General features: G+C 49.1%; 1 protein-coding gene across 7 annotated transcripts in view; it reads right to left on the bottom strand.

Moving 5' to 3' along the window:
* Positions 1-13,119, bottom strand: part of TGFBR2 (transforming growth factor beta receptor 2) — an 89,526-nt gene that overhangs the window by 37,589 nt on the left and 38,818 nt on the right. For 5 of the 7 annotated variants that reach the window (XM_068982915.1, XM_068982912.1, XM_068982914.1 and 2 more), the window contains one exon: positions 9,846-10,036. The exons of the other annotated variants lie outside the window; for them this stretch is intronic. In XM_068982915.1, the coding sequence (XP_068839016.1) occupies positions 9,846-10,036 (191 nt within the window). The remainder of the gene's footprint in view (positions 1-9,845; positions 10,037-13,119) is intronic. 7 annotated transcript variants of the gene reach the window in all.

Below are 13,119 nucleotides of genomic sequence, written 5' to 3'. Positions count from 1 at the left end.
CTGCTATTCTCTTGAAGCAAAAGATGACACAGTGCCTCCCTCTGCTATGGGATGGGAGTTCTCAAACTGTTGCTGGGCATTTAGCCCATTTCCCTAAATCACCTTTTTCAGGCTCAACATCTCTATTTTCTTCAGTCACTCCTGAAAAGACCTATTTATCATGCTCATATTTATCAGACCCTAAAATTTGCCCACCCAGCAAGAAGCAGGCACCCCATATACACTGGGTCCTTTTTCTGAGTATAAAGTGATCTGTTCTCCGAAATCATTCCTGTTCCTCAAGATTCTCTGTGACGTTTCACCAGACCCAGCTCCCCCACGTGGAATGTGGTAGCGCAGGACTCCCACCGCTCTTAGCAAGGCATGAAGACGACTCCTAGCTGGTGTGCTCGTCTCCTTTTCACTCTCTTCACCAAGTCCCCAATTTCAGAATGACCTGAACTCACCTCTGAACCCGCTGAGCAGATGCCAAGCCCGCATTCTGATAAGCTGCTTGCTTACCATCAACTGTGTAAACCGACAGGCCTTGTCTCATATGTGTGTTTGGCCCGGTGTCCCATGTGGTCATTTCAGGCAGGCAGAGCCCGGGTCCTGTCCCCGCCGGGAGCATTCCTGCCCCTGCGCTGCTTGTCCCTCCCACAGGAGACAGGGCCTACAAGGAGCCAGGCTCTGCCCGCGACGCGGACACGTCTCATGACCGTCTTTTCTCCATGGGCTGACCGCGCTCTCTGGAGCAGGATCTCCTCACCCCCGTGTCCGGGGAGAGTCCTCCGGGCGCTCACTCAGCCTGGGCTTGGTGTAGACCCCCCTCCCCGCTGCTGCCCCAATTCTCTCATTCTGCTCCTTGGCTGGAAAAGAACGGTCTGGGCCGTATCATCGACCCTGTCTCAGGGCCCTTCACGTTTTCGAGAGACCTTAAGGTAGAGAGGCTGGGCTGGAGTGACCGCACTATCTTCTCCAACAGGAAGGCCAGAAGGCTTTAGAAAAGCATATCAATTGTGCACAGTACCAACACCTGCCTCATTACCAAAACACCTCCACCCCCTGCCTTCCCTTTGGCTCCGCCCGAAGCATGCTCTGGCTGGTTTTCGGCCCCTACCCCTGCCATCTCTCCTCAGGGCTGCAGATGAACCTGCCCGGAATGTGTCATTTGACCGGTTCTGAGATGCCCACCCAGGGAGGCCCCTGGCCTCGTTCTGGAGCGCTTGCTCGTGGAGTGTGGCGAGCACGGTGACAGCCTCTATGAAGGCACCCTACAATTCCCCAGGGAAAGGCTGACCCAGGTGTGCGGCCTGCTTGTTCTTCTGCTCCTCTAGCCTCAGGGGCTGAGTCTGGCCACTTCCTGTGGTGACTGCCACTCTAATTGTTCCCATCCTCTTTCAGGTTATATGCGGAACAGGATGAAAAATATAAATCCCTTTGGCAGGACAAACTGTCTTGAATTCAGTGGTTTCCAACACTGGCTGCATATTAGAATATCTTGGTGAGCTGTTTTTTTTTTTGTTTTTTTTTTTTTTAAATCCTGACACCAGGCCCCAGACCAATTAAGTCCGAAACTGCAGGGCTAAGACCCAGTTAATGAGTCATTTTTTAAAGCTTCTCAGGTGTTTCCAATGTGTAGCCAAGGCCAAGACCGACCTCAGCCTGACAGCAGACTAGGACACGACCCCAGGAAAAGAGAAGTCTTGAAAAGAATTTCAGTCACCAAGTGTAGGATCCACTGTTGCTGACACTGAGCCAGCGACAGGGGTGTATACATATTTTTTAAAGTAGAGAAGCTAATATGTATTGTTTCTTTAAAAGCTGATATTAGCTTTTGTAAGGCATAATTATTGCTGCGAACATTGAAATTTTACATAATTAGCAACGAGCAAGAGTTATTTGAGGATCAGAAAAGGTTTTCCGAAAAACCAGTCAGCCAGATGTCCAACTAGAGGTAAATACAGCCTCTGGGGTTCAGAACGGGCGGAAATGAGGGTCAGTTTCCCAGTGGCTAGCTAACTCCAGTGTTTTTCCACGGGTGGGACATTGGGGTACTTGGAAAGGAGCAAACAGTCTCCTGGCCCCTTTTCACCGTCACCCATCTGCGTCTTGTTTACAGAACACGAGGGCGGCGGCTGGGAGAGGGGAGACTTGTAACAAGGCCAGCCCCACTGGCCCAAGCGTCTCACTGGCCACTCACATCCAGGGGCTGGGACTCGAGACAGACTGCGTCCTTAATGGATTCCACTCGGCTGTGATTCACGTCAGAATGAGGTTCCAGGGTAGAAATATTCACAGCCGGCAACCACACATGGCCTCAAAGCATCTCTGTTTACTTTGCTGCTTAGGGAAAAGGGGAAAAAACCTACAGAAGCCAGTTGCTTTGCCTGAAGACACTTCAAATACACGCTAAGCCTCACTGGACTGAGTCACCGTACCCTCTGGCATGTACGATCTTTATCATCTCCTTGACCAGACATGGGCTGTACTCGGGGATTCGGGGGGTGCTTCTAAGTCATTCATGACCCAAGGCTCCTTCAGCACTGAGTCATCACCTCAAATAACTGATTTCTTTTCCCAGGAATGAGACGTGGAACTTTAATCCATAACTGTCTTTCTCATCTAACAACTTTTCTCCACCGTGTTTCCACACTTACTGTTTTCCTTTTGCTTTGAGACCAGAAAGTAAATCTGCTTTGTTTTCCTTGAAACAAAAAGGCCCAGCTGGCCAGCCGGCTATTTTGAGTGGCAAGGGCGCGCTCACGGGCAGCAGCACACCCAGGCCCGCCCGGCACCAGCATTCTGCTGCTGCTTTACCGGCAGAAACTCGGCTCTTCCCCATGGAACCAGCCCCTGCCTGCTGGAGCAGAGGGAACGCAAAGTGAGACTGGAGAGGAAGGAGGCAGCATGTCCCAGCCCTCCCTGCCTCACAAACCAAGACGCGTCCACAGAGCGAGCAAGGCACGTGGTCCACACGCAGAGTGGGTCTGCTGGGTGGCGCGATGCGACAGGATTAAGGTCACACAGGTCCATGGGGACCCAGCTGGCTGAGATGATCTGCTAGCAAGTTAAACAGAGACAGGAAACCGCGTGTCTGATACTGTAAAAAAAAAGTCATCTGTCTTCCTGCCAGCTTTAGGCTTGCAAACCAAAGAGTCTGTTTTCATTTAAAAGAAACTCGACAACAATGAGAAAGGAGAGACGGAGACTCTGTGGCTACCAGGAGCCCCGGCCCCTTGCGCTCGGCCTCTGGGGTACCTCGGGGCCTGCAGGCAGCTCGCGGGCAGCCGGCGGCACTCACATTGCTGCGTGGAGGCTGCATCGCTGTTTAACCACATCGGGTGAACTCTGAGTCAGAGTGGTTTCTAGAGCCCCGGTTTCTAAGTTAATTAGATAGAACTGACGTATTTACTGACAGTTCCATCCTGTAAAAATGTAAAATCTCATGCAACCTAGAGATAGATGCAGTCAGGGGAAAGGCCAAGAAAAATTAAGAGCGGGAGCTGGAATCAAGACAAATGGAAAGTAGATGCAGGAAAACCAGCAAGTGGGCGATGTCAGTACACAAAGTCCACACCAACATACTTGCCAGAAGCATGACTCGAGCTCTTCTGGTAGCACTGCAGGGAGAGATACAGTGAAACGTGACATCCACATCAGGGGCTGGCCCGAAGCCGTGTTTTGTAAATAAAGTTTTATTGGAACACAGCTGTGTCCAACTTGTTTACATACTGCCTGTGGCTGCAACAGAGACTCTCCGGCCTGTGAAGCCCCAAATAATCAGGAACTGGTCCTTTAGCAAAGAAGTTTGCTAATCCCTGCTCTAGCTGAAGCTCTCTGCGCTTCAAGCTGTCCTAAAGATCAGAAGCAAATATACCCTCATGAAGGGAATAATCTTTCCAAGGCAGAGAGCTGAGAGAAATTTCTCCTGGCTTTCTCAGCAAGGTGACAATGCAGAGAATAGTTTCCTCAACAGCGTTCTTGACAGATTTCCTCTGATTCCCAGGGCTGTTGCTGATGATGGACAATACCTATACTCATGTCTGCTGAAGGAATTTTCTAGAAGGAGAACGCAACACGACGTTGGTACAAAGCGCCTCACTCCTCTGGCTAAATCGAAAGACAAGATTCAAAAGGATCAAAGGAAACAACAGTGACTCTTTACAGCCAGAACGTATAGCACACTTGCTCTCTGCCAGGCCTTATTCTACGTTCCACACGCGAATAAACACATTTATCCTCACAGAAATCCTATTCAAAGTGAGCACTGTTTTCTATCCCTATTTTTCAGAGGGGAAAACTGAAACTGTTTCATCCAAGGACAAACCACTTATAAATGGCTTAGCTGGGATCTGAACCCAGAAAATCTCACCGGGGAGACCACGATCATCTCAAAAGATGAGCATCCCACTAGTCATCATTTGTGAAGATCAGTCCTCTCACAAGCCTGTGAACGATACAGCCTCTGGTTGAGCTGCCTGCCTCGGACTGGCTGAATGGGAAGTCTGGGTACAGTTCAGTGACCAGGTGTATGTCCATAGCCTTGCATGGGGTGAGACAGTTGTTAACAAGCAACCCTCCCACCCCCGAACATGGGAGGTTGATGGTATTCCCTCAAAAACAGACCAAATTATCCAACTCTCCCACAGACAAATGGTGGAGACCCACCTGTGAAATCTTGGGAAATTTATATCACTCTCTAAAAACCCATTTCTTTGTGGGTAAAATGAAAAGTTTGAACGAGCTAACTGCATGGGCTTCATTTCAGCATAAAAAAAGTTATGACCCTAAAAAGGACCGAGATGACAAGTGCTGCCAAGAACGTGAGGAAAAGGGAACCCCCTACACTGTTGATGGGAACGTAAACTGGCGCAGTCACTGTGGAGAACAGTACGGAGGTTCCTCAAAAAAAGAAAAACGGAATTTCCATTCGATCCAGCAATTCCACTCCTGGGTATTTATCCAAAGAAACAAAAACAGGATCTCAATGAGATACCTGCACTCCCATATTCACTGCAGCGTCATTAATAATCAGCAGGGCGTGGAGGCAACCCCAGTGTCCGTTAAGGGACGCGTGGACACAGATGTGGTGTGCATACACAATGGAGTGGTGTTCAGCCACGAAAAAGAGGGGGATCCTGCTGCTTGCAACATTACAGGTAGACTCTGAGGACATTATGCTAAATGAAATAAGCCAGACAGAAAGACAAATACCTCGTGGTAGGATTTGCATGTGGAATCTTAAAAGCTAACTCATAAAAACAGAAAAATGGTTGGAGATTGCAGTGTTATAGTTAGTGCTTTTTAACCACATTAGGAATAAACTTAGGTCCAACTGAATCCAAGAATACACACATTTAACATAAGCAAAATAAATGTGAAAAAGTCAGCAAAAAAAAATGGTGGTTGCCATGGGCTGGAGGATGGGGGAATAGAGAGAGGTTGTTAAAAGGATACAAACTGTCAGCTCTAAGATGAATGAGTATTGAGGATCTGGTGTAAAACATGGTGACTACAGGTGATAACATTATTGTACAACTGAAATTTACTAAAAGAGTAGAACTTCAATGATCTCACACACAAGACAAATATGTGAGGTGATGGATATGGGAATTGCCTAGATGAGGGGGGTAGGGAGTGGAAATCCTTTCACAAAGTATATGTATATCAAGTCACCATGATGTACACTTTAAATATGTACAACTTTATTTGTTAAATATACCTGAGTAAATTGGGAAACAATGGTACAGTATGATGTCAAAAGAAGTTATGCCTGTAGCAAAGCAGTGAAGCAAAGCAGTGCGCCTGAAAGCAGTCAGCACAACCACACCAGGCTCCTATGCAGGAGAGAGGCCACTGTTACTGCTGTTCAGGAATTTTCACAGCCTGGGTTTCGGGCATGCTGCACGCCAGTCATGAAGGGGGTGGGGCTCTGGCCTTGAAACCAAACTTTTCAGAGTCCAGGCTTGAGGTTACTGCTAATGCCCTTTCCCGCATGGCCAAGAGGCCTAGCCATTTCCAGAAGTTCAGCTCTAAGTCAGGAGGAGAATGGGATGGCCAGGGATCCAGCTTCTCACCCCCGCAGATGAACATAATAGACAATTGAGGAGCAAAATGATGCAGGCGAACCCCTTTAATGCCTCTCTACTCCCTGTCCAGGGTTCCTCAGGCTATCCAACAGCTCCCTTGGAGATCCAGTTCAGAACAGCATCTTGTGAAATGCATCCTGAAGGCATTCCTACGTGTCTTCTTGCTTTAGGCGATAGTATGGTTACAATTCCACAGAAAAAGTAATGTGAACATTATCATGGAAACCAAAGAAATATTCCTGAAAAGGCACCTCATCTTCTCAACGTGGAGCTCCATGCTGGCACAAAGTCTGTGCCACACACACAAATGTCTTCACTACCACTGTGGAAAAACACCTCCATTTCATTGGGCAATTCTGTCACAGGAAAGGACTGAGTAAAGCTTACTTAGCTCATTTCCAAATGACCAGGTTTAAGATCAACTGTATCCTTCTTGGGTTGACTGATTAGTTTGGCAATGTTGCCATGACATCCATCAACACATAAATGGATAAAGAGGTGGTGCAGATCCAACCAGTCCATTCTGAAGGAGATCAGCCCTGGGATTTCTGTGGAAGGAATGGTGCTAAAGCTGAAACTCCAGTACTGTGGCCACCTCATGCGAAGAGTTGACTCATTGGAAAAGACTCTGATGCTGGAAGGGATTGGGGGCAGGAGGAGAAGGGGACGACCGAGGATGAGATGGCTGGATGGCATCACGGACTCAATGGACGTGAGTCTGAGTGAACTCCAGGAGATGGGGATGGACAGGGAGGCCTGGCGTGCTGAGATTCATGGGGTCGCAAAGAGTCGGACACGACTGAGCGACTGGACTGAACTGAACACATCCATAAAAAAGAATGAATAATGCCATTTGCAGCAACCTGGGTGGACCTGGAGATGGTCATACTCAGTCAGAAAGAGAAAGACAAATACTGTATGAGATCACATATATGTGGAATCTAAACTACAACACCAGTGAAGCTATCTATGGGACAGAAACATGAACACAGGCAACAGATTGGTGGCTGTCAAGGGGGACGGGGCGGGGAGAGGATCGACTGGGAGGTCGGGATTAACAGATGTACGCTTTCATACATGGAGTGGATAAACAACAAGGGCCTACCGTAGAGCACAGAGAACGGTATTCAGTCCCCTGTGATCAGCCACAAAAGAATAGATACAAAAGAATGAGTGTGGGGGAGGGGGTGGGTGTATAACTGAATCACTTTGCTATATAGCAGTAATTACTAACAACACATTAAGGTCAATTATACTTCATTTTTTTTTTAAGTTTTCATTCTTTAGTATAAAGAAGAGATAGTGGCAATAAGAGAAATCAGTCCCAAAGTGTTCTAATACCTGATGTTGTAGGTGAGGAAAATATCCCACCATAGAGGAAAGACTTATTTTTAAGCATACTCCCTGGAGCATTTCAGAAGACTCTGAAATCACGCAGCTATCTGAGTCATCAGCTGTGCTGGATTTCTTGAATTGTACAATGAGAAACTGCCTTCACGCTGATTATCTCACCTCACAAGGAAACAGTCTGATAACGAAAACATGAACGTGTGCCCATGATTATCCCATGAGTTGAAATACACTGAAAACTGAAGTCATAAACACCTTAAGAGTGTACAGGAGTACACACACACATATATAATCTATCCAATTTTCAAGCCATTTGTCAACTTTGAATGAAATAAATTCTTCCACTGTGGATAAGCCAGTATGCAAAAGGAAAGAAAAGTTTCACAGATGATAGTAAATATGAATGGATATTCCAGTATTAGGGATTAACTCTTTTGGCTTAGTCTGGGCCTTCTTTTTAAAGGTGAAGTACTTGGGGAAGGTTAACAGGGTAAACCAGGACACCAGGGTTGCCATGTTCTAGTGTGATCAAATCTAGTTGCAGCATCTCTCCTAACTTAAATTACATAAGGTAAAAATGAAATGGCATGCTTGGAGGAGGAAAAAGTAGGAGAGAGGAGTGGTTTTGAAAAGTGCTGTGCTAACAACGTGCACATGCCTGCCTTTGCACGCTGAGAGTTTCACACAGATGGGAAGCTGAGCAGGAAGGGAGGGAAACTGGCTAAAGGACACAGAGGAAGAGGTGGGTCTGCAGCGCCCACGAGCACCACAAAGCAGAGGCTCACTGTGCCCCGTAGCTGGCACACACACGGCAGAAGGGGTAGTATGCCGGCCCAGCACCTGGGTTTCCAAAGGATTGTTTATTGAATTGGATCTATGGAGGGCTAAAATAACTTTTCCTTATTCTGATTTACAATCCTAAAACCAAAAGAATATTATTTTCACTACTGCCTGGAAAAATTAAAAGACATAATCTCCAGTGTTGGAGAAAGTAGATGGAAATTCATATGCTTATGTATCTTTGGGGGCATGAGAACAACTTAATAGTAAATTATCCAAATTTAAACTGTGCATATCTCTGATTCATAAATTTCATTTCTAGAAGTCTATCTTGCAGAAATATTAGCACAAATGTGTAAGATGTTCTTACTAAGATAGTCAGTGTAGCACTAAGTGGAAAACTGGAGATATCTAAAACAATCTATCAACAAGGGAATGGTTAAGTCACTTGAAGATATGCTTATACAATTCTAGACAGCAATTAACAGGTTCCAATAGATCTATATATATTACCTTGTTTAGAAAAGGAATAAAAGTGGCTGAGTGAAAAAAAATATTGCCAGGTAATATTTATAGTATGATTAACTATTTGCACTGAAAGATGGATGAGCAGGTACAATGAATGGATGGACAGATAGATGGATGGACAGATGGATGGGTGGGTGAATGCATAACAGAATAACAGATGGATGGCCAGACAGATGGACGGATGAATAGACAGATGGACACGTAGATGGACAGACGGAGGGACAGATGGCAGAGTGGACAGACAGACGGATGGGCAGACGGAGGGAGGGAAGGTAAGTAGGAAGGAGAGAGGGACAGAGTAGGGAAAGAGGGGAGGGGAGGAGGGCTAACATGGATGAAAGGCAGAGACGGGTGTATCCAGCAGGCCATCAGTACAGCTCATCTGCTGGGCTGGGAGTCAGGGGACAGGTGAAGGTACTTCCGTTTTAAAGTTGTTATATACTGCTGGGTTGTCTGTATGTTTGATAAAGGGCATACACTACCTTCGTCCTTAAAGTCAGTGAACATGTTTCTACACTGTAGGAAACGTGGGTGCCCTCCCTCCACACTGAGCCAGCTGCTGCACTTCCCCGACGGGCACTGGCTGAGCGGGGCTCCGCGTGTGGGCTGGCCTCACTGCCCCTGCACCGCAGTCCTCCTCAAACGCGACAAAGGGTAAGTGCCCTTTAGACAAATCCGAGGAGTGAGCGTGTGCACACGACCACGTGAGCTGACTCAAAGCACGGCTCTTCCCGAATCACACAGCTTCCCCCTCCACCGCTGGACCAGTCGTTCTCAAACTTGAGCGGCGTCAGAATCACCTGGAAGGCTTGTTTAAATGCAGACTGCTAGACGTGCACCCAGAGTTTCCAGTGCCACGGCCAGGCTGGGGCCTGGAACCTGCACTTCTATCAAGTTCTCAGGTGATGCCGCTACTGCCTTTCCAGGCCCTGCGCCTGGAGAACCACGGTGAAGAATCGTAATGTGGCTCCCAGGAGCCAGACTGGATACAGACCGGAGCCGACCCTGTCACCCCTTAAGCCCCTCTTTCCAGCAAGTAAGGGGGCCTGCGAGCCCGCTCCCACCAGCCACGGAAGGACGTACCTGCGCCTGCAGACTTCGGAGAGGAACACTCACCTTCGGAGAAGATGATGTGGTCGTTGCACTCCTCAGCGCTGCAGGAGCACATGAAGAAAGTCTCTCCGGACCCCTTTCTTTCCTTCATGATACACTTTGGAGAAGCAGCATCGTCCAGGACAAATCCATGGTAGGCAACCTTGGGGTCGTGGCAGACCGTCTCCAGCGTGACGTTCTCGTCATTCTTCCTCCTGCGTGCAGAGAAGGCAGGTGAGTGTGACCCCAACGAGAAGGTCTGGGCCGCATCAACCTCAGGACGTTGTCTCTAAGTGGCACTGCCTCCCGTCACTCACAGCTCCATCTCTCGCAGCTCGCCTGGCATCTCCCGCGCCTTCCCACCCACTCCACTTTCCCCTTTGCTTATCTCAGAGCCCTCGCCCACTTAGGATCATAGCATGACGGCTGTCTCGGGGACTAACTTGTTGGGAAAGTACACTTGAAGCCTTAATTCATTCATTCAATCATTAGAGGGAGGGCATGGGGAAAAGGAGACGGCTAGGTCCTGGGGGTGACTCTAAACCTTCCCTCCTGACCACCCTGTGAGGCTGCCAACACATCCCTAGTTTGCTGGACAGAATCTAGCTAAATTATTCTCAGGGAGTGCGTCTGGCAAAGCGGCTGCGGTTCTGCTCTTTTTGTTTGCTGGGCCCGGGGCTCCGTGAGTGAGGGCGCCATCCCAGCCAGCAGCTGGCAGGGCTGGCAACAGAAGAAACTTCCAGATGAAGAACTGCGGTCTCCTGCACGACAGAAAGGGACATGAGGGAAAGCACAGAGCGACGTGGGAAAGAACTGCAAGGCGTCCTTCCATGCCGACACCATAAACCGACTGTCCCTGCACACCGCATGCTTGGAGCCCAGCTCAGCAGACAGCCCGGAGAGTCCCCCACCGAAGCCTGCCGTTTGCAGCAACATGGATGGATTTGGGGGAAATTATGCTAAATGAAATAAGACACAGAAAGACAAGTACTGTATGATGTAGCTTATATGTGGAATCTAAGAAACACGACGGAACAGTGAACGTAACAAAACACAAGCAGATTCACAAAGAGAACAAATCGGTGAGGAGGTGGGGGGAGTGGCAGGCACAGACTGCTGGGTGTAAGGCACGCGCAAGGATGGGAGTATAGGAGTACTTTCTAATCACTGTGAATGGAGTGTGACCTTTAAAAATCGCATAAAAATTAAAAAGTAATTTTGAAAAACACACTTAAAAAGATCCTCTCCTTAACCCCCAAGTTATTGGGAGGTCTTGAGCAAAACAGTGGCCGTGAAACAAGAGGCCCTCCTTACCCCATAGGGTGTGGGCTGTGGAGAGAGCTCAAGGGCTCCCGGCGGGGAACACAGGTGAGTGAGCACACAGGTATGTGCTCGTCTGTGTTGGGGGGGAGGGTCTGCGTTTGACTTTGGTAACAAAATGAAGGCACACCGAGTCCCCCAGGCTCCCAGGGAAGGGCATGGTATTGTTCCTCTGCGAAGCTTCCAGAGGCCCTGGGATGGGACAAGGAAGAAACTGGGAGCTTGAAGAAAAGCCTCTCCAGAGCCCTGGGCCGGTTCTCTCTGAGCCCTCGCCTTCTACCGCCACTAACCGCAGAACAGGGACCGCAGGGAGGGGGCTCAACCTCAGTACCCGAGGCAAAACAGAAGCACAGTCACGGACGTGGAAAACACATGTGTGTTACCGGGGGCGGGGGGTGGTAACCTGGGACTGCATACACGCACTACTGTCTGTGACTGACACTAATAAGGACCCGCTGAATAACACAGGGCCTCTACTCAGTACTCTGTAATGACCTACATGGAGAAGGAATCTAAAGAAGAGGGGGCATACATATATGGATATATGCAAATGTGTATGGGCTTCCCTGTTAGCTCAGATGGTAAAGAAACTGCCGCAGTGCGGGAGGCCCAGGTTCAATCCCTGGGTCGGGAAGATCCCCTGGTGAAGGAAATGGCAGCCCACTCCAGTTTTCTTGCCTGCAAAACCCCATGGATGGAGGAGGATGGCAGGCTACAGTCCATGGGGTCGCAAAGGGTTGGACACGACTGAGAGACTTCACTTCCTTCACTACACATATACATGCGTCAAAAGGGGAAAAAAAAAAAAACCAACAAGACTGAGGCTCCGTAAGGTCCTTAAGGGCTTCCTCCATTCGGTGCTGTAACAGCGCCTCCCGGGCAGACAGGGCCCACTGTGCAAAACATTTTGGATTCACTGAAGCACAGAAAGGAAAAATACAGGGAAATAAACACAGACGTCTTTGTCCTGCAACTGAAGAGGCTGTCAATATCCAGGATGAAAGAACCACAGTCATCAAATTAATATTGGTTCCAAAATATTTCTGTCCTTGAAAAGGACTTAAGCATTTTGCTTGGTGAGAGTGCACAACTGGCATTAATTCAACAAAGGAACGAATGAAAAGAAGACTAGAACAGATCACAGAGAGCCGTCTTCTGTTCCCCCGCTCGGCTATTTCTAACACAGACTTGTGTCTGAGTGTGAGGGCCCCGGCACACAGACTCTGAGGCTGTGCGGGTGCTTTGGGGAAATGTCCTTTCAGGGAGCAAAGCTGCAGAGAGTGGGCAAGGGGTTTGCGATGAGGCCTCAGCTGGCCTCTGGGCGGCTGGGGGTTGGGAGGGCCCATCAAAGCCGTCCCAAGCTGAGGTGATGTGGTCAAGCATTCAGGCCCCTGCACCAGCCAGTCCTGGGGGCTGGTCACTGGAGGCAGAGCCACTCCAGCTTGGTAAGTGCAGGGGAGGGGCCTCCCTGGAGGGCGCCAGGTGAGTGCCCCGGTGCTGCAGGGGTGGGGCCACAGGGGAGCGCCCACGCCCACACTGGCGTCCCCTCTCTTCACCTCTGGATGTGTCTTTCTGCAGACAGTTGACTCTACATCTGAAACACGGAGGAGGGGGCAGAGCGGGGCCCCCCTTCTGAGATAGCAAAGCATCCATGCCAGGAGCGCACGGTTCACATTCTACCCCCTGCACTTGGACTAGGGGTGGGGAAACCCCCCTTAATGAAGAAGTCTGCTTTTGGTGCAGAAGTTAAGTTCTCATCCCCAGTGGCTATGTAAGCAAGGGTGAGCAGAGAACAGACACGGAGGAGGAGCCTGGGGTCACCCGGTTGGGCTCTGAAGCTTCCTGCCCTGAACCTGACCGGTGGTCACTCTCCCCTTCTTGACCTTGGTCTGATGCTTCCAGAGAAGGGCGCCTGCCCCAAACCATGACTGAGAGGACACCTCAACTGACCTTGAGCTCAAGTCTGTCTGTCCATCCC

The sequence above is a fragment of the Capricornis sumatraensis genome, chromosome 10 (assembly GCF_032405125.1).
Source record: "Capricornis sumatraensis isolate serow.1 chromosome 10, serow.2, whole genome shotgun sequence".
NCBI classification, from domain to species: Eukaryota; Metazoa; Chordata; class Mammalia; order Artiodactyla; family Bovidae; genus Capricornis; species Capricornis sumatraensis.
The sequence above is the reverse complement of the archived record's forward strand: the minus strand, read 5'-3'. Positions and strand labels throughout refer to the sequence as shown.